General features: G+C 54.8%; 2 protein-coding genes across 2 annotated transcripts; one reads left to right on the top strand and one right to left on the bottom strand.

The window, feature by feature from the left end:
- Positions 1-29: 29 nt before the first annotated feature.
- Positions 30-3690, bottom strand: MPI (mannose phosphate isomerase). Its single transcript, XM_066558556.1, has 8 exons — positions 3630-3690; positions 3189-3316; positions 2701-2901; positions 2479-2620; positions 1751-1933; positions 1480-1653; positions 924-1132; positions 30-576 (listed from the first exon to the last, which is right to left on the bottom strand). The coding sequence occupies exons 1-8, from the start codon at positions 3643-3645 to the stop codon at positions 358-360; spliced, it is 1272 nt and encodes a 423-aa protein (XP_066414653.1). The 5' UTR covers positions 3646-3690; the 3' UTR covers positions 30-357.
- Positions 3691-3769: 79 nt separating this feature from the next.
- On the top strand, positions 3770-17458 carry SCAMP2 (secretory carrier membrane protein 2). The gene is made up of 9 exons (XM_066558557.1): positions 3770-3913; positions 9298-9378; positions 10310-10399; positions 11269-11386; positions 12027-12155; positions 12582-12741; positions 13233-13334; positions 15620-15737; positions 16767-17458. Exons 1-9 carry the CDS (start codon positions 3857-3859, stop codon positions 16911-16913), a joined length of 1002 nt encoding a protein of 333 aa, XP_066414654.1. The 5' UTR covers positions 3770-3856; the 3' UTR covers positions 16914-17458.
- The last annotated feature ends 397 nt before the right edge of the window (positions 17459-17855 follow it).

Here is a 17855-nt window from a genome sequence, read left to right as displayed (position 1 = left end):
ATCCTCCTGCTCCCTCCACCACGCTGCCCTTCACCAAGGACAAAGTCACTTCTTTATTCACAGCAGCAGAGGCTCTCCTGCTCCATCATCCCCCAGGCAGCCCCCTTTTACAGCCAGGGAAGGGGGACACTGGCTGCCATCAGCCAGGCTTGGGAAGAGCCCACCAGAAGCAGCAGAAAGCCTGTGGTCTGCACCACCTCCAAGGAGCTGATCCACAGAACTGCTCTTTCTAGACCTCAGGGCTGCTTCGAGGGTTTAACAGGTGGAGGGAGACCTTTCAAGCGAGAAGACTTTGCCCACAGCAGTTTCTATCTACTCAAACATGGAGTGTTGTGGTGGAAGTGTCCCAGGCGCTGCTCAGAGGAGGCAGCAGGCTCGGAAGAGCAGCATCCCTTCGGGTGAGGAGAGGTGCAGGGAGATGCTCTCGTTGGCCGACACGAAGAGCACGGAGCCACGGCGCAGGGACATCTCTGAGGCTGCCGCTGTGGAGGTGCCCACGGCTGTCCCTTGGATCACCAGCAGAATGCTGGCAGAGTCCATGGCAGAGATGAGGTACAGCTTGATGGAGGCAGGGATCTGCCAAGGGAAATGTCACTGTGTTGGGGTGTCCCTCAGCTTTCCTCCTCTCTGCAGAGCTGGAAGGGGGTTGGCCCCACTCCCACCCCTTTGCTGTGCCTGCAGCAGCCCAAGCCCAGGGAACTCAGCTTGGCTGAGGACACCCAAGGCCTCTTCCTGGTTCTCCCTCTGCCCAGAGCTGCTGGAGAAGGTGAACAAGCTCCAGGGAGGGATAAAGAGACCAGCACCCCATTATGCCCAAACATCCCTCCCACCTTGCCAGGACACTGATAACAAAGGTGTGTGAGCCCCAGCCAGCACTGGTGTGTCCCACCCAGTGTCCCCAGCACGGAGCTGTCACCTCTCACCTCTATCCTCATGATGGTGAAGTCTGGCACAGGTGGGTCGTAGAGGTAGACGTGGGGATCGAGCTGGCTCTGCGTTGCTGGGAGGATCTTGGAGCTGCTGGGTGCTGGTGTGTAGTTGAGCATCTCACACAAAGTGAGCACATCGATGAACTTGGGCGTGAGCCCGGCGCGCACAGTGTTGTCCGAGCACGCCATCACCTCCACGCAGTCTGTGGGGACGGGGCAGCGCCGTCAGCCCAGCCCAGCCCTCAGCCCAGCCCAGCCCAGCCTTCAGCCCAGCCTTCAGCCCAGCCTTCAGCCCAGCCTTCAGCCCAGCCTTCAGCCCAGCCTTCAGCCCAGCCTTCAGCCCAGCCCAGCCTTCAGCCCAGCCCTCAGCCCAGCCCAGCCCTCAGCCCAGCCCAGCCCTCAGCCCAGCCCAGCCTTCAGCTCAGCCCAGCCTTCAGCTCAGCCCAGCCTTCAGCTCAGCCCAGCCCAGGCCTCAGCCCAGCCCCTCCTCTCGTCCCCACGGCCAGGCCTTGCAGGATGCCTGGCTTAGGAGAGCCCCCGTGACGCTCACCTCCGTGCAGGTAGGCGTGGGGCTCGTTGGCTCCCAGGAACATGGCCTCCCCTGGCTCCAGCCTCACCAGGTTCAGGAAATAAATGGTGAAGCAGCCGATGTCCCCCGGATACTGGGAGTGCAGCCGCAGCAGCAGCTCCCCGTTGCTCCCTGACGTGTCCTTCCCTTCCGCTGCTGCGCAGGACAGACCCAGACCAGTGTGGGGAGAGCCTCAGCCTCTCCCCAAACACAGCCCCCCAAACTGGTTTGGGGTGTCACAGCCAGCACCCACCTTCCTGGGAGATCCTCTTCACCAGCATGTTCAGCTGGTCCACGAAGAACTTCTTCTCGCTCTTCATGAGGCGGGTGAAGCACACGCGGAGCGCGGCCGAGACCCCGCGGGGGTCGTCGCTGCCGCTGCGCTCCAGCTGCTCTGCGGCCACCTCCCCGATCAGGGCCCGCAGCTCGGGGACATCTGCGGGGCCAGCGCCACTCAGAGCCAGCCCCAGGCCAGGGGAGAACAGCCCCGGCCGGGAACAGCACCCCCATCCCAGGAGAGCACAGTCACCGTCCCCACGGCGAATCCCATCCCTGGGAGCGCTGCCCGCACCCTGAACTCCATCCCAAGGGAGCAGGGCCCCCATTCCCACCCCAAACCCCATCCCAAGGGAGCATGGCCACCATTCCCACCCCAAAGCCCATCCTAAGGGAGAATGGCCACCATCCCCACCCCAGACCTCATCCCAAGGGAGCAGGACCCTCATCCCCACCCCAAAGCCCATTGCACGGGAGCAGGACCACCATCCCCACACCAAAGCCCATCCCAAGAGTGTAACAATCCTCATCCCAAACCTCATCCCAAGGGAGCAGGGCCTCATCCCCACCCCAAACTCCATCCCAAGGGAGCATGGCCACCATCCCCATCCCAGAGCCCATCCCAAGGGAGCAGGGCCATCATCCCCACCCCATGGCCACCATCCCCACTTCGGAGTCTGACCATGCACCCTCCTCCACCCTTACTCTGGAGGAAGGAGACAATCTCCTCCACAGGCCGGAAGCCACACATGCCCTCGAAGGGGGTGAGAGCGATGGCCATTTCGGGCTTGTGGTTGGCATCAGGATAGTGCTCAGGGAACTGGGCATGGAGCTTCGCTGCCAGTTCCTGCAGAGAGGGGACAGGAGCTGCCTGAGCTCCCCAGGACACAGGATCTGCCTGGGCTGCCCACGCTGGACTCTCCCTACCTTGTTGGGGTGTGCCTGGACAGACAGGGCGGTGTTGACCGACAGCACCTTGAACAGGAAGGGCAGGTGTCCCTGGAAGGCATCCTTCACCTTGGCCCCCAGGCAGGCGGGGTTGTCGGCGATCCACTGGCCCAGGGTCTTTTGGGGGATGCGGTTATCCCGGATGAGGGCATCGCCCCGGGGGTGTGTGCCCATCCAGAGCTGCCAGACACCAACACACACAGCTGGCACCCCGAGCCGAGCCGGGCAGCCAGCACGGATGACTTGGGCTTTTCCAAGGAGGTGATCCCTGGCAGCTCCCTCGGGGGCTGAGTCATGCCGGGCTGCCCTCCAAGCCAGGGGGACACGGGACAGCTGAGGGGCAGCATCGTGTCCCGGTAGGACACAGGATGGTGAGAGCCACCACGGCCGCGGGGTGGGATGAACACACGGATGGACACACGGATGGGACGGACACACGGACAGAATGGACACAGAGACACACTCACCTCAGCGTAGGGCTGGTCAGGCTGGATCTGGACCAGGGGGTCAGCGCTGGCCACCAGCTTGGCCACCTCGCTCTCCAGGCCCACCTTCCCCCAGGAATAGTTCTGCACCACGCAGGACAGGGGGAACACTGCGGGAGGGAATTCAAGTGTTAGCGGGGCACAGAAAGAACCCCCGGAAATCCTCCCGCACACGCACAGAGCCCGCGGGGCAGGGTGACAGGATGGCAGGGAGGGAGAACACCACGGCCTTGGCAGGGGACACTCTGTGGGGACGATTTTCAACCATCACACGGCGATCTGGGGGTGCCCGGGCTGGGGGCACGACTCACGGGCCCTCCTCCTCATCGCCCGGGGGGTCCCGGAGGGGGTCCCCGGTGTCCCATCGCGGAGCCCATCCCCGGGCGGGCGGGCGGTGGTGCCCGGTGCCCGTGCCCCGCTCACCGCGGATCTCCGCCATGGCTCGGCCGGGCAGGACCTGCCCCCCTCCCTCACCGCCCCCCGCCGCCGCCGCCGCCGCCGCGCCTGACGTCACGCGGCCACGCCCACCGGGTTAACCCCGCGCGAGCTGTGCGCGCCGCCCTGACGTCACGCGGCTCCCGGTCACGCGGGTGCCCCGGAAGCGCCAGGAGCAGCGGCGGGCGGGAGCGGAGCAGGAGCGGACCGCGCCCATGTCGGGCTTCGACACCAACCCGTTCGCCGACCCGGTGGACATCAACCCCTTCCAGGTGGGCGCGGGTTGCGGGCGGCCTCCCCCTACGCGGCCCAGCCCGGCCGGGGCCCCGTGCCCCGCACGCCGGGACGTGGCACTGAGTGAAGCGCCGCCGGCCAATGGCAGAGCCGCTCCTCCGCGCTTCGGCCAATCAGAGAGAGGGGGCGGGACCAGGGGGGCGTGAGGCGGCCGCGACCCCCGGCCCTGAGGGCGGCCTGGAGCCGAGCCCGGGGTCCCGCTCCCCGTCCCCGGTTGCCCGCGGGTCACGGTCCCATCTCCTCCCCTCTCTGCAGCCCCTTCCCCAGCCCCCTGTGCCGCCACGGCCGGGGGTCCCGAACCCCTTCCACAGCGCTGTGACCCCCCCCCGGTCCCTCCTGCTGTGACCCCCCCCGGTCCCTCCTGCTGTGTCCCCGCACCCGGCTGCTCTCACCTCGAGGGGGGCTCTCCCACCCAGCTGGGAATGCCTGCTCCGAGGGTTTATTAAAAATAATCCATCGCTGGAGCTCTCTCGGCCGTGCTGCACGGTGGGCTGGTTGTCCGCTGTGTCTCTCTGGGTTTGTTTTTAAGGCGCTTCAGCTTTAAAATGAGTTCCCGTGGCACAGCTGTGGATTTCATGGCTCAAAGCAGAGGATTGCTGTTAAGGTCACTGAGGACTTTGTGTGTGCTCGCTGGGTTTCTCCTCTCTGGGATTAACCTCTGGAAATTGGGGTCACTGATGCAGGGAGATGGCCTGGCACGGCCTCTGTGTGACAGCCAGGGTCTGGAGCCCAGCCTCACCTCTGCTGCCTGCCTGGGATGTGAGCCATGGGAAGGAGTGCTTTCCTGACCTTGGATCTCAGGGCTGAGCCAAACAGAAGTTGTTTGTTGATAGAGCTGAGTCTTTTGAGGAATCAGAGTGAAAAAATTCTTTCTCTTCTTCCTCACTTTCATTTTGACATGGTCCTGTGACTCTCAGGAATGGGGAGAGTTGGGATGATCGTGTTCCTCTGATGTTCATTCTGGGGGATGGAATATATTGCTGTTCATGGACATGGGATTTCTCACTTTGGCTTTGAGGAAGTAAATATTCCTAGAATCACAGAGTGGTTTGGGTTAGAAGGGAAATTAAAGCTCATCCAGTCCCACCCTCTGCCATGGGCAGGGACACTTCCACTGTCCCAGGCTGCTCCATACCCCGTCCAACCTGGCCTGGAACATTTCCAGGGATCCAGGGATAGCCAAAGCTTCTCTGGGCACCCTGTACCAGGGCCTCCCCACCTTCACAGGGAAGAATTTCCTAATATCCAATCTAATCTCTGTCAGTTTGAAGCCATTCTCTGTTCTCCTGTCACTTCAGGCCCTTGTAAAAAGTCTGTCTCCATCTTTCTTGTCATCTCCCTTCAGCTGCTTTGTGCACGTTAAAGCTCTCCTGGTATCTGGCAGAACAGGGCCGTGCTCACTCTTTATTCACTGATCAAACAAAAAAAGGTTGAAGGTGATTTCCAGGCAGTAACTCCCATGTCAGGCTCACTTAACAAGGATTGACACATGTCCCACTGTGGATTCCCCTGTGAGAGCTCTTTGCAGCTCATCTGATCCTTGTGGAAGGTTCTGTACCCTCCTCTCGGGACTGCAAGTTTTTGTCTTACCTTTTTTTTTTTTTCCCAAGAAAAATTCCCCAGTCCCCAGCTGCTGGTTGAGAGCAATTTCTGACTGCTGCTTCCTGGAGCCTCGTTGGTCAGGTTTGAAATGGAATCCCAGCCTGTGGGACAGCCTGTTCCCTGCCAGGGGCTGGATCCAGGTGCTGGCTCTGTGCTGGGGTGACAGTGTCCCACTGACAGCCCCTGCCATGCTCTGGAAGGAGCAGAAGCCTCCTCACCCTCCCAGCCCGTGGATCCCTCCTGCCACAGCACCAGGATTGTCCCTCCTTGCTGCAGCTCCCAGTTCAGTGCTTCATCCTCCTCAAATCTTGATGTGACCAGGGTTTCTGCCTTTTCAGGAGACTTTGTTCATGATGTCCTTCAAGCTTTGTGTGAAATAAGCTGCTTTGGTCCTGTTAAAAATATCTCTGGCTGCTCTGTTACTTATTGTAACCAGTTAATGAGAGATGATTAACTTCCTTCCTTTATCTAGTAACCTGCTGGAAGTGGCAGCTGCCTCCAGAACTTTGATTCCAGCTTCAGACAGAGCTGGAAAGTTCCATCCTTTCCAGAGATACCAAAAACAAAATCCTCAAGGTTTCTCTCAGTGCATCTCCCAGGCAGTGGCAGCACCCTTAGTCTGCAGGACTGGTTATATTTGGGGCAATACTGTGATATTTTGACAAATGTGTTCAGTTCCAGGTGATTCTAGGTTGAGCTCTTTTTCCTTGATCTCATCTCGAGAGACCTCTCATTTTGTTTCTTTAATCTGTGGGAAGAGAAAGAAAAGAAAAAAATAGAATTCCTTGCACAAACCTGTTGTACCCAAACCTTTCAGCAGCATGACAGCAACTTTGTATTTGCATTAAAGCTGCATTTGAAAATAATTTTAATATTCCTGGCAGTGCAGTTTGGTCCAGATGTGGAGTTATTCTGTGCTGGGGGCATCTGAAGCCATGAAAAACAGCACCACACATCCCTGGCACTCGAGGAAGTGATGGTTGGAAGGGCAGCAAATGGGATCTGCTGATGGCACCCTGCAGGTTGAGCCAATTGTTGATCTGTGAGCACGAGCTTTGTGGCTGGACACCTTTATTGTGGCTCCAAGAGGTTCTGAATTAAATCCCTGTCCCCTGATCCTTTCTAAGGCTTGTTTCAAGAGGGTCAGCTGCCTTTTCCTGCCTAGCTGGCAGAAAATAGCTGTAGAACATGAAGTTTGTGGGCAACTCCTCGCTGATCTCTGCGTTCCTGGGGCTCGCTCATCCCTCACTGCCTGCTCCAGGCTCACAGGAGCTGCTGCCCGTGCATCACCCTCTGCTTTCCTTCCTGCCCTCCCCAGGCACGTGTCCAAACACTTCAGCTTTGTTGCAAATTCTCTGCTCTTTGGGTTCCTATTTTAGACACGCTTGCACAATAGCAGGCAAGTTCAGGCCAGCTGCTGGACCTTGGCCTTACAGCCTAATTAAGTGATTTTTTTTAGAGCTGTGCAGTAAGATGAGAGCTTGTCTACCTTGGGAGTGAAACTGTGGTGCAGCTGAAGACGTGGTGCTGCTCTCCCTGCCCTTGGAGAGCCTCCAGCTTTCTTTTGGGTGCGGATGAGCCAAGGGAAGTAAAATGTGTGTTTTCCAGTGGTACTGTAGCATTTTTCCTTGTTCCCAGCCTGCCCACCCAGGCTCTCTGGAGGGTTATGCAGCTCTCGCTTTCCACGTCCCACATCTTAAAGGGAGTTTCTCTTCCTTGTGCAGTTGTTTTCTGCTGGACTTTAATGTGGACTAAAGGGTTTGTGCTGATGTGCAGTGCTGCTGTGCATGAGGGGAAGGGTAAACTTGTGCTGACAGCCCTTATCTCTGCACAGCTGAAGCTTTTAGAGGAGTCAGGAGTGAAATAAAAGCACTTTTTATCTCCAGCCTGGCAGTCCTTCTGCTTCTTCCCACTTGTTGCAGCCCTTCCTCGCTGGGGAGCTGAACTTACCTGAGCAGTATCGGAGAATGAGAGGTGATTCACAAACGAGTGTGACCTGTTGGTGGGGAGTGCCTGCCCTGCAGGAGCTCTGCAGTTACTCATTAACTGCTCCCTGTGCCTCCTGCTCAGCGCCAGGCTGCGCTAGAGCCCCGTGTGAAAAACGCCAATCGCTTCTTTTTAAAATTTTCAAAGTTTAATAGTAATAAAATGGTTATAAAAATAGCGATATAATTAGAGTAATAAACATTTTGGACAGTTTGAATTAGGACAATATCAGACGATGGAAACAAAGAGTTATGGATGTCTGGGTACCTTTTTCTGGGCAGCATAAGCCCGAAAAAGGACACACATTAACAGGATTAACCCTTAAAAACAATAACCTGTTGCATATTCATACACCTCATACATGATGCATAAATTCCATTCAAACACAGGATTCTGTCAGGTCAGTGTCAGCTTCTTCTGAATCCTGACAGCATCTCAGGGCTGAGCAAGGCAGGAAGAAGTTTGTTTCTTCTGATAACAGGGCAATAAATTCTCTTTCTCTGAAAGATTGAGGTGTCCTGTGGCTGATATCTTGCTGGGAGTTCTTTTTTTAAAAACAGTATCTTACATAGCATAGTTTCCATTTTAACATTATGTTATAACCTAAAACTATATTTAACACACTGCTTAAGAAAATTAATACAGCATCACTTTCTAACACAACACGTATAATATTCATTTGAATATTTGCAAAAAACCAATCATAAAATAGGCATTTTTCACACCTGGGAATGGCTCCAGAGAGATTTTCCTCCGTTCCCCGGCTCCATCAGCCCCACACACCCCGGGGCAGCCTCGGTTCCTTCTCCCCGCCATGGAGCACCAAATTAGAAGGGCTGGTCTGGACACACGAGGTGCTGAGGGAGGGAGGAGAAGCCACTTTTTAATTTTCTGAGCCACGCCCAGCTCTCGGGTTGCCAGGCCAGGAGGATTTCCGAGTTCCAAAAGGGCCTCGTTTCTGGGATAAGTGAGAGAGGAGTGCTCCAGAGGGCAGCACCTGGCTGCCCAAGAGGAACCTCTGCATGCAAAGGAGTAGGTGTGGAAAAGAGGAGATAAAAACAGCTGTGTAAAAACCCTGTAGGTGAGGGGAGGGAGGTGTTCTGAGGTGCACAGAGCCTGTTTTTAAACATCAGAGGATGTTTAAAAGACGAGTGGGAGGTGCTGTGAGTGGAAGTGAGAGCTGTTATGCCAGCAGCATTAAAACCTCCTAAAATAATTGGTGTCACACCTCCAGCTCAATTTTCCTGAGTGTTTCACTCATCCAGAGCAATCATTGGCATTTTAGCTTGCCAGCATCTCTCAGCCAGGATCAGCTGCATCTGAAACCTCGTTTTATGTGGCTCTATGCTTGCTTTGTGAGGCCCAGCAGCATCCTGACCTTAGGTGGATGAATCCAAATCCCTGGAAATTAGGAATAACTCGCTGTAGGTGAGCAGAAGTAACCTGCACAAAGTATTCTTGTGCCAAAAGCACGTTGTGGTTGTTCAGACATCCCTCTTGGCTGAACAGGAGATCATTTCTGCTGACAAGTCTTGCCTTGCTGGTAGTCATCTCCTTGGATATTTAAACTCCATGCCAGCCAGGGCCATCTCCCTGGGGCAGGGATGTGTTTCACCCCCTCAAATTCCCAGCTAACAAGCAGATGGAAACCAGGCAGCATGGATAAGATGGACTTGATGTTCTTAAAGGCCTTTTCCAAACTGAACAATTCAGTGCTATCAGTGGTGATAGCCCATATCCAGTGCTGATTTCTCCTTGTGCTCTCTCCCTGCAGGACCCCTCGGTGACACAGCTCACAAACACCAGCCAAAGTGGCTTGGATGAATTCAACCCCTTTTCTGAGAGCTCCCAGCGGGTATGTGCCATGTGTCCTTGTGCTCTGTGTGCTTGGTGGTGTTTTTAGTGGTGTAGAAGGTCCCTTGATAGGTGCAGCTTAAAAAAAAGAGGAACTCACAGCTGATTTCTGTAGCCCCACATTTCTATTCACAGACAAAAGCAAGGCACAATTCTTCCCAAGAATATTTCTGGGGTTCACATTCTCTGAACCTCAGAGAAAAAAACCACAATTCTTATCATTTGCTGTGCCTGTGTTTGTGCAAAAGTAGAATACAACATAGAGATTTTTTACTCAAAGTCATGGTGTTTTGTTTCCTTGGCCTGTCAGGGCCAAGAGTGTGTGTGTGTCGGGACTGTTGAGTGACAGTCACGAGGTTCAGGGCAAGGTAAGCAGTGTGTGCAGAGCTGAGTACTTGGCAGATTCAGTTTTAGATGTATAGAATAATATAGTATAATAAAGTAATTAATTAACCTTCTAATATCAATGGAGTCAGGTGCATCATTCCCTCCCCTCATCAGGGCCATCACAGCACAACTCTAGATTTCCCTGTGGATGTGGCTCATGGTGTGCAGGAGTGGGAAATTGCTTCTGCACTGGAGCAGTAATGAGCTCCCAGCTGGAGCTCTCCACTGGCATGGAACAGCTCCTCTCCAGCTGGCTGCTGGCTCCCAGGGAAGCCCCATGAAGTGTGAAGGGGAAGATGGTTTGTGGCAGGGCACAGCAGCATTTATTTGCTCCCTGGGCTGGGAGATGTGCTGGCCCTGCCACTGAGGGATGGCTGGGAGAGCCTCATCCTTATTCCCTGGCTGCTGCCATGAGCCAGGTGGGAGAAGGAGGGCAGGAAGGCGAGATTTGTTTGATTTTTTTTTTTTTTTTTTGCTTTAAACAATTCACCAAGAGCCCTTTGTGTTTCTCCTGCCCTGTTTTTCCTGGCCCTTGTCTCTTGCAGACAAATGCGGCGCGGACGACGCCGGCAGCGCAGCCCTCGGGCCACTCACAGCCAGCTGTGCTGCAGACATCTGTGGAGCCCACACCACAGGTACAGCCCCTCTGTGCTGCCCTCCCAGCCTCCTCCAGCTCCCAGGGCCTCTGGGAGCACAGCATTCCCTGGGCTGGGCACTGGGAAGCTGCAGGTGGGATTTTCAACTTGTATTTCCAAGGCAGATCTTTGTAGGGAATACACACATAGAGTTCTTCTTATATCTCCTTCCCTGTCCCTCTGGTGGCAGAGCTTGCTTGGCCTTGTGTCCTGTTGGCTCTGGCTTCCCCCTGGAAATCCTGGAATGAATCCTGCTAATGCTTTTAGCTTAGTTCTGGTGTCTGGTCAGACACGCTCAGTGCCAGGAGAATAAATGCAAGTACCCAGCTGCCAGCACCACCTCATCCAAAGAACTGGGAGAAAGAATCATTTCTCAGAATACAAAACAGGTAGAAGAGATCCTTAAGAGGTGTGGTAGGCAGCTTGGAAGGGAATTGTCCTGGGAAGCCAGGGAGCCCTGCTCACCATTCTGTAATGATGAGCTCAGAGCAGTGAGATGAAGTGTGAGATAGAAGAAGCTGTGGATAAGCTCCTGCTTCCAGCCCTAACTTCCTGTAGGATAACTTGATTTTGTCCTCCAGTGGCAGAATCAAGATGTCAGAGGCTGAGCTTTCACGTCACCCTGTGCCCAAGGTGTCAGAGGCTGAGCTTTCACGTCACCCTGTGCCCAAGGTGTCAGAGGCTGAGCTTTCACGTCACCCTGTGCCCAAGCTGTCAGGAGCTGAGCTTTCATGTCACCCTGTGCCCAAGCTGTCAGGGGCTGAGCTTTCATGTCACCCTGTGCCCTGCTTCCTTCCCAGCCTGGCACCCGGTGGTGCCACCACAGCCCAGGGCAGGGCTGACCTCTCTGATGTTTGTCCCCTCCCCAGGCCGTGGCTGCAGCAGCACAGGCAGGGCTGCTCCAGCAGCAGGCAGAGCTAGAGAGGAAGGCAGCTGAGCTGGAGAAGAAGGAAAGGGAACTGCAGAGCCACGCAGCCAGCATCGACCGTGAGTACTGACTCCTGCCCAGGGCAGCCTGGGTCCCTTGGTTTGCCAGGATTTCAGGAAAACTCCCTGTGGGAGCCCTTCTGGGACAGTGCCTGGCATCCACAGCTTCCAAGATGGGAAGGGAGGATGCTGGAGGCTCGCTCTGGTGGGTCCTTGCCCTCAAGCAGCTGCATTTCACCACCAAAAGCTCTCAAGCACTCATCTGTGCCCGTGTCAGAGCTGGTGAGTGACTCTGCCACGCTGAGGCTTCTCACTGAGAGCAGCAAAGCTCTTCTCCTCAGCCTCAATGCTCTCTTAACCACAGGAACCCAGTATTTTTCCCCTAATCTTGGTTTGAAGTGGCTGAATCTGGGCTTGCAGGGCTGGGTGATGGTGGTTGTGATGGCCCTTTGGCCAGTGCAGGGGAATTCTGTTTTCCTCCAGGGAAAACCCCTGCACCCAGCTGCTGTGCCAGCAGTTTATCCCACTCCTGCTGTGCTGCCTGCTCAGATGTAGGAGCTGCCCAACCCCTGGGCTCTGCCAAGGTTTTAATGCATGAATTAAACAATAGCTGAACAACTGCTTGGAAATTCTGGGGTGGGAATTAGCCTTTGAATGAGAGAAGAGCAAGTGAAGAGCTGCTCCTTCCTCCCTCCCACAGCGAGGCAGAACAACTGGCCTCCTCTCCCCAAGAGGTGTCCCATCAAGCCCTGCTTCTATCAGGACTTCTCTGCAGACATCCCAGCTGACTACCAGAGGATATGCAAGATGCTCTATTACTTGTGGATGTGTAAGTAATGGCCTCACCTGCAGTCAGAATTCTTTTGGAGGAGGTTCTGTGTGAAAAGCTGAGCTGTGTCACGCAGTGAATGCTGTTGGTGTTGTCTGCGAGGCTAAAATCAGGTTTCCCTCCTTTCTTATGAAGGTAAATGTGAAGAACCTCGAATTTATGCTTTGGGAATAGCTCATTCATGACAAAATTTTAATTGTTTAATGGAAGCTTGAGCACCTATTTAAGATTTGGCCATGAGGAGCAGCATCAGATGAGCTTCTTAGGTCAAGCTCTGTTTCCCTTCCAAGGGAGGCAGGGAAATTAGATGGCCCAAAGTCACCTTAATTTCTGCAGCTCTCCCTGTGTTCAGTGAGACACTGGGGATGCTTTGGAGTTTCCAAGAGCTTGCTGATGTTGTTTATCTCTCTCTCCCACCCCAAACAGTGCATTCCATCACCCTGCTCCTAAACCTGCTGGCTTGCCTGGCGTGGTTCACAGTGGACAGCAGCAGAGGAGTGGACTTTGGGCTCTCCATTCTGTGGTTAATTTTATTCACCCCTTGTGCCTTTCTCTGTTGGTACCGACCGATTTACAAGGCTTTCAGGCAAGTACTGGGTTGTTTTTTTCTGTAACAGGGATGTATCTCTTAGTGGGAGGAGCTTTGGGTTTATCTGTTCCCATCATGTTTTGCCCTCAGGATTTTTCCAGCTCTTTGCATCATTAGATAAACCCAAACCACTGTGTTGCTAAACATATTAGATCTGTCTGATAGAACTTAATTATGGTGATCCTTTTTCATCCTGAGATCCAAGCCTAGGCAGACAGAGGACACTTTGAATTCATTTTTTATTCACTTTATTAATTCCTAAGACACTGTTTGGTACACTGACGTGGAGCACACTGTGTTTGTTGAGGGAGCTGCCTTTACACCATCTTGCTCTGGGCAGACCAGTGGACACATTTAGGTGCCCAAATTCCTCCCCTCAGCAGCTCTTCCCTGGAGAAAAGAGTTCACTGAAGCTGTTTCTCTCCTCTCAGAGCAGGGACTCAGTGCAGGGATCACAGGTTTCACTCCTGTTCCCATCTCTCCCGCAGGTCTGACAGCTCCTTCAGCTTCTTCGTCTTCTTTTTCATCTTCTTCTGCCAAATAGCAATCTACATCATCCAGGCTGTTGGGATTCCTGGCTGGGGAGACAGGTAAGCTTGGCTTCACTGCCTGCCATGTCACATATCCCTTTTCTCACCAGGGCTGTGACTGGCAGGAGCTTTGGGGCCTGCTTCTGACAGCTGCCTGTTCTTTCTGCTGTGGTTTTCCTCTCTCAGCTCATGGCAGGTCCCAGCTGCCTCCCTTCTCTGCTCTTCCTGTCCTAATCCCAGTATGTGAAGGAGTATGAGAATGTGAATTACTGGATATTGGGCAGGAATCCTTCCCTCACAGGGTGCCCAGAGCAGCTGTGGCTGCCCCTGGATCCCTGGCAGTGTCCAAGGCTGGGTTGGATGGGACTTGGAGCACCCTGGGATAGTGGGAATTGTCCCTGCCCATGGCAGGAAGGTGGAATGTGATGAATTTTGAGGCCCCTTCTGACCCAAACTGTTCTGTGATTCTGTGAGAACTCTTCTGTGCCTCTTCTCCCTCACTCAGTACAGATCATATTTGCTCCTCTGGTGTGAACCAGATCTGCCTTGTTCAAACTGGAGCCTTCCCAGACAGCATTGTGGGGCTGAGGGATTTCTGACCTGAAATCTGGCTACTGCTCAGCCTGATACTGCTGCTACCACCCTGACTCTGTCCCCAAACTCTCCCTGAATCCCTCTGGAGCATGTGCTTGGTGGGCTGAGATAAGCAGAGAGGCTTTTAGCCTCTCCCTTTCTCAGTGACATTGTCCAGAAGGGTGAGCCTGAGCTTTTGGAGCAGGTCCAGCAGCCTCATGTCAGCAGCTGTGCCCTGCAGGGAGAGCACAGCCTTTCCTTTCACCTTGCTGCCCCTGCTGCAACTCCTGTTCTGGAGTCAGGGAGCTCAGGGAAGGTCAGCAGCCTGTCCTGGAGCTCAGGGGAAGGTCACCAACCTGTTCTGGAGCTCAGGGAAGGTCAGCAGCCTGTTCTGGAGTCAGGGAGCTCAGGGAAGGTCACCAACCTGTTCTGGAGCTCAGGGAAGGTTAGCAGCCTGTTCTGGAGTCAGGGAGCTCAGGGAAGGTCAGCAGCCTGTTCTGGAGCTCAGGGGAAGGTTAGCAGCCCTTTCTGGAGTCAGGGAGCTCAGGGAAGGCCAGCAGCTCCTATTCTGGATTTAGGGAACTCAGGGGAAGGTCAGCAGCCTGCTCTGGAGTCAGGGAGCTCAGGGAGCTCAGGGGAAGGTTAGCAGTCTGTTCTGGAGTCAGGAAGCTCAGGGAAGGTTAGCAGCCCGTGGTGCCTGTCCCAGGGCAGCCTCCAGGCAGGAGCTGCTGTCTGTTTCTGCCCTGTGCCTGCAGAGGGGCCCGTGGGCAGCGCTGTCCCCGCCTCCCCCTGCCTGAGTCACGGGGGATGGGGAGGGGGTTCGGTCTGGCCGGGAGAGGCTGCCTGCAGCTCTCTGCTCCGTTTCCTGCTGCCAGCCAGCGTGGGTTATTTTTGGCTGCAGTGTGTGGTGTGCCTTTCTGCTTCCCTGTGCTGCCAGGAGCGGTGCCACACATGGGATGAGACCCATCCCTCCTCCTGCTGCTGGCACACGGTGTGCTGGTGGAGCACTTGGAAAGGTTCCTTTCTCCATCACCCAGGAAGGTGTTCTGTGTGAGGTGTCTTGGTATTTTCAGCCACAGCCAAGTGCTGATAACTCTGTGAATTCTCCCTGCCCCTTCTCTTCAACACCTCCCAGTGTCTGGAACTTGGAATGATGGAATCACAGAATGCTTTGGGTTGAAAGGGACCTTAAGGCTCATCTCATCCATGAGCAGGGACACCTTCCACTATGCCAGGTAGCTCCAATCCCCATCCAGCCTGGCCTGGGACACTTCCAGGGATGGAACAGCCATTCCTGGAAGGCTCTGGGCAGCCTGTGCCAGGGTTTCACCACTTCCATCCCTTCCTGCCTCTCCCTTCTGCTCCTGACCCTTTCATCCCTGTCAGGGTGACACCCAGGTCCAGGCTCCAGACCTGCCAGCTGATCTCTCCCAATTCAGCTGTTCCAGCCTATCTTTACCCCACTTGGCTGAATTTTGAGAAGGTGCCCATGGAAGTCACTGTTGGCGCCAAGGGTATTGATTTTGCTGCCTGAGGGGAGGGCACAGGGCTGGAATGTGGGTGGGATGAGCACAATCCTCCTCTAAAAATGCTAATGGAAACTCTATCCCCAAAACAAAGGCCTGGACGAGCTCCAGGCTCCCGTTTTCACAGCTGCTTGGTTTTGTGCTGCCCTGTAACCTTCCCCTGCAGCACGGCTGTGCTCCCTGCTGTGCTCCAGCTGTGCTGCAATGCTGCCCATGCCCAGCCCCTCTCTCTCCTGTCCCTGGCAGCGGCTGGATCGCGGCGCTGTCGGAGGTGCACGGCAACGTGGCCGTGGTGGTGATCATGATGGTGGTGGCAGCCTTCTTCACGCTCTGCGCCGTGCTCTCCCTCTTCCTCCTCAAGCAGGTGAGTGCCTCGGCGGCCAGCAGAGCTCAGGCTGCCCCCAGGGCTCCTGGGTTTGATGCCTCCCTTCACTCACCTGGGAATGACGATGGGATGGGGGCACTGGTGGGTCAGGAGGTTTTAATTAAAATGGTTTTGCTTGTGCTTCCTGTGGCGATGACAAATTTTTTGGACAGTCTTGAAGTGGGAAGTAGCCTCCCCTTGGAGTCATAGAATCATGAAATGATTTGGGAAGGGACCTTAGAGCTCATCTTACCTCCTGCCAAGGGCAGGGACACTTTCCCCTCTCCCAGGGTGCTCCAAGCCCTGTCCAACCTGGCCTGGAACATTTCCAGGGATCCTGGGGCAGCCACAGCTTCTCTGGGCAACCTGTGCCAGGGCCTCCCCACCCTCACAGAGAAGGATTTTTTTCCTGATATCCCATCTAATCCTGCCCTCTGGCAGTTTAAAACCATTGCCCCTTGTCATGCCTGGAGCTGGCAGAGCAGAGGTGGCCATGGCTCTGTTCAGCACTCAAGGATTTTCAGTCACTGCTCCCACAGCGTTGTGGGGCCTTTCAAACCCTGGTGGGGTCCCAGTGAGTGCCTTCCCACTGGTTCCAGCCCTCCTCCCTCCTCCTGCCTGCCCACAGCTGGGCTGGATTTCTGCAGGAACAGCAGAAATGGAGCTTGGGGGAAGCCAAGGACAGGCTGGACTGATCCTCTTTCTGTTGGTACTTCCTTCTTTTCTCCTGCCTTTATCTTGAAGGAAATACCTGATGGCACCTTCAGGTCCTGCCCTGCAGTAAATACTGGGTTAAGCCTGAGCCATCACAGTGTGTGGAGTTTTGGGTCTGAAGCCACTAATTTTGCTGAGAGCTCCACATTTTTCAGCAAATGAAGCTCTCCTGAAATCTGCCATGGAGCCACTGGCTGCAGCCCATGCTCTGCAGCTGTCCAGGGAGCTCTTAGCCAAGGACCAGCTGGGTGTGTGCAGCAATCCCACAGCCATGGGCTGATTTCAATCCCTCTTTCCCTCCCCTCTCTTCCCCAGGTGCATTCCCTGTATCGGCGCACAGGAGCCAGCTTCCAGAGGGCCCAGGAGGAGTTTTCCCAAGGCATCCTCACCAACAGGAGCTTCCAGAACGCAGCAGCTGGGGCAGCCTCCTCAGCTGCACAGAGTGCTTTCAGAGGAAACTAACCCTGCCCAGCAAATCCAGCCCTTCCTTCTTCCTGGGAAATCCAGCCCTTCTTCCTGGGCTGCCTCCCTCTTGCTTCCTCTGCCCTCATCTCCCCAACCTTCTATTTTTATTTTTGGTTTTGTTTTTTTTTTTGTTTTTTTCTGAAAATGCACTTTTTTGGGGGTACCATGTGAGCTCTGTGATGCCGACACTCCTGATGAGAAGAGGTTTTTTTTCTTGGCTTCAGCTGAGCTACGGTTTGGATGATTCCTTTTCCCTGTCTTGTTTTAGGGTGTGGGGAGATGGGGGAAGACATTCTCTGAGGCAAATATTCCTCTCTCCAGGACCTTCCAGGTGTTTGTCTCTTCCTCCCCTCACCCTGTCTGTAGCAGGAAGATGAGGGGAAGCAGGTTTTTGATTTTACTCTCTCTTCTCTTGGCCTTTGCTATGAAGAATTTGATTATCTGCTGTTTTGGGAGGGTTTTGTAACATGCATGTAGTTGATGTCGTTAATTTTAAGAACAGAAACTGTACTTTTGGTTTATTACACTCACACAATGCTGTATTTTGACCTCATAACTGCTGGGCTTCCTGAGAGCCACCAAGGAAAATCTGGGAGCAGGGGGGAATGTGGGAGGGGATGTATTTCCCCTGGTCCCCCCAGGGCACATCCCTTGCTTCCAGGAGGATCCTGCAGGTGCCAGCCCTGAGCATGGAGAGGGGGAGAAGGGATCAGTGGGGGCTGAGTCTTCTCAGTGACTTGAGACCAGGAGAGGGAGGGGAAAAGGGATTTTGGTTTGGCTCCAGCTCCAGCTTGGGGCAGCTGAGGACGCCGGGTCACACAGTGCCTGTGACGCCCTTCTCCAGCTAACCTTGAATGAGTCTTTCTCCAGGGAAGGCTCCTCCCTGCCTTCCTCCTGACGAGTTTAATTGGGTTTTTTTAGCTGGGAAGGAACTGTTTC

The sequence above is a fragment of the Molothrus aeneus genome, chromosome 13, assembly GCF_037042795.1.
Source record: "Molothrus aeneus isolate 106 chromosome 13, BPBGC_Maene_1.0, whole genome shotgun sequence".
Lineage (NCBI taxonomy): Eukaryota > Metazoa > Chordata > Aves > Passeriformes > Icteridae > Molothrus > Molothrus aeneus.
The sequence above is the reverse complement of the archived record's forward strand: the minus strand, read 5'-3'. Positions and strand labels throughout refer to the sequence as shown.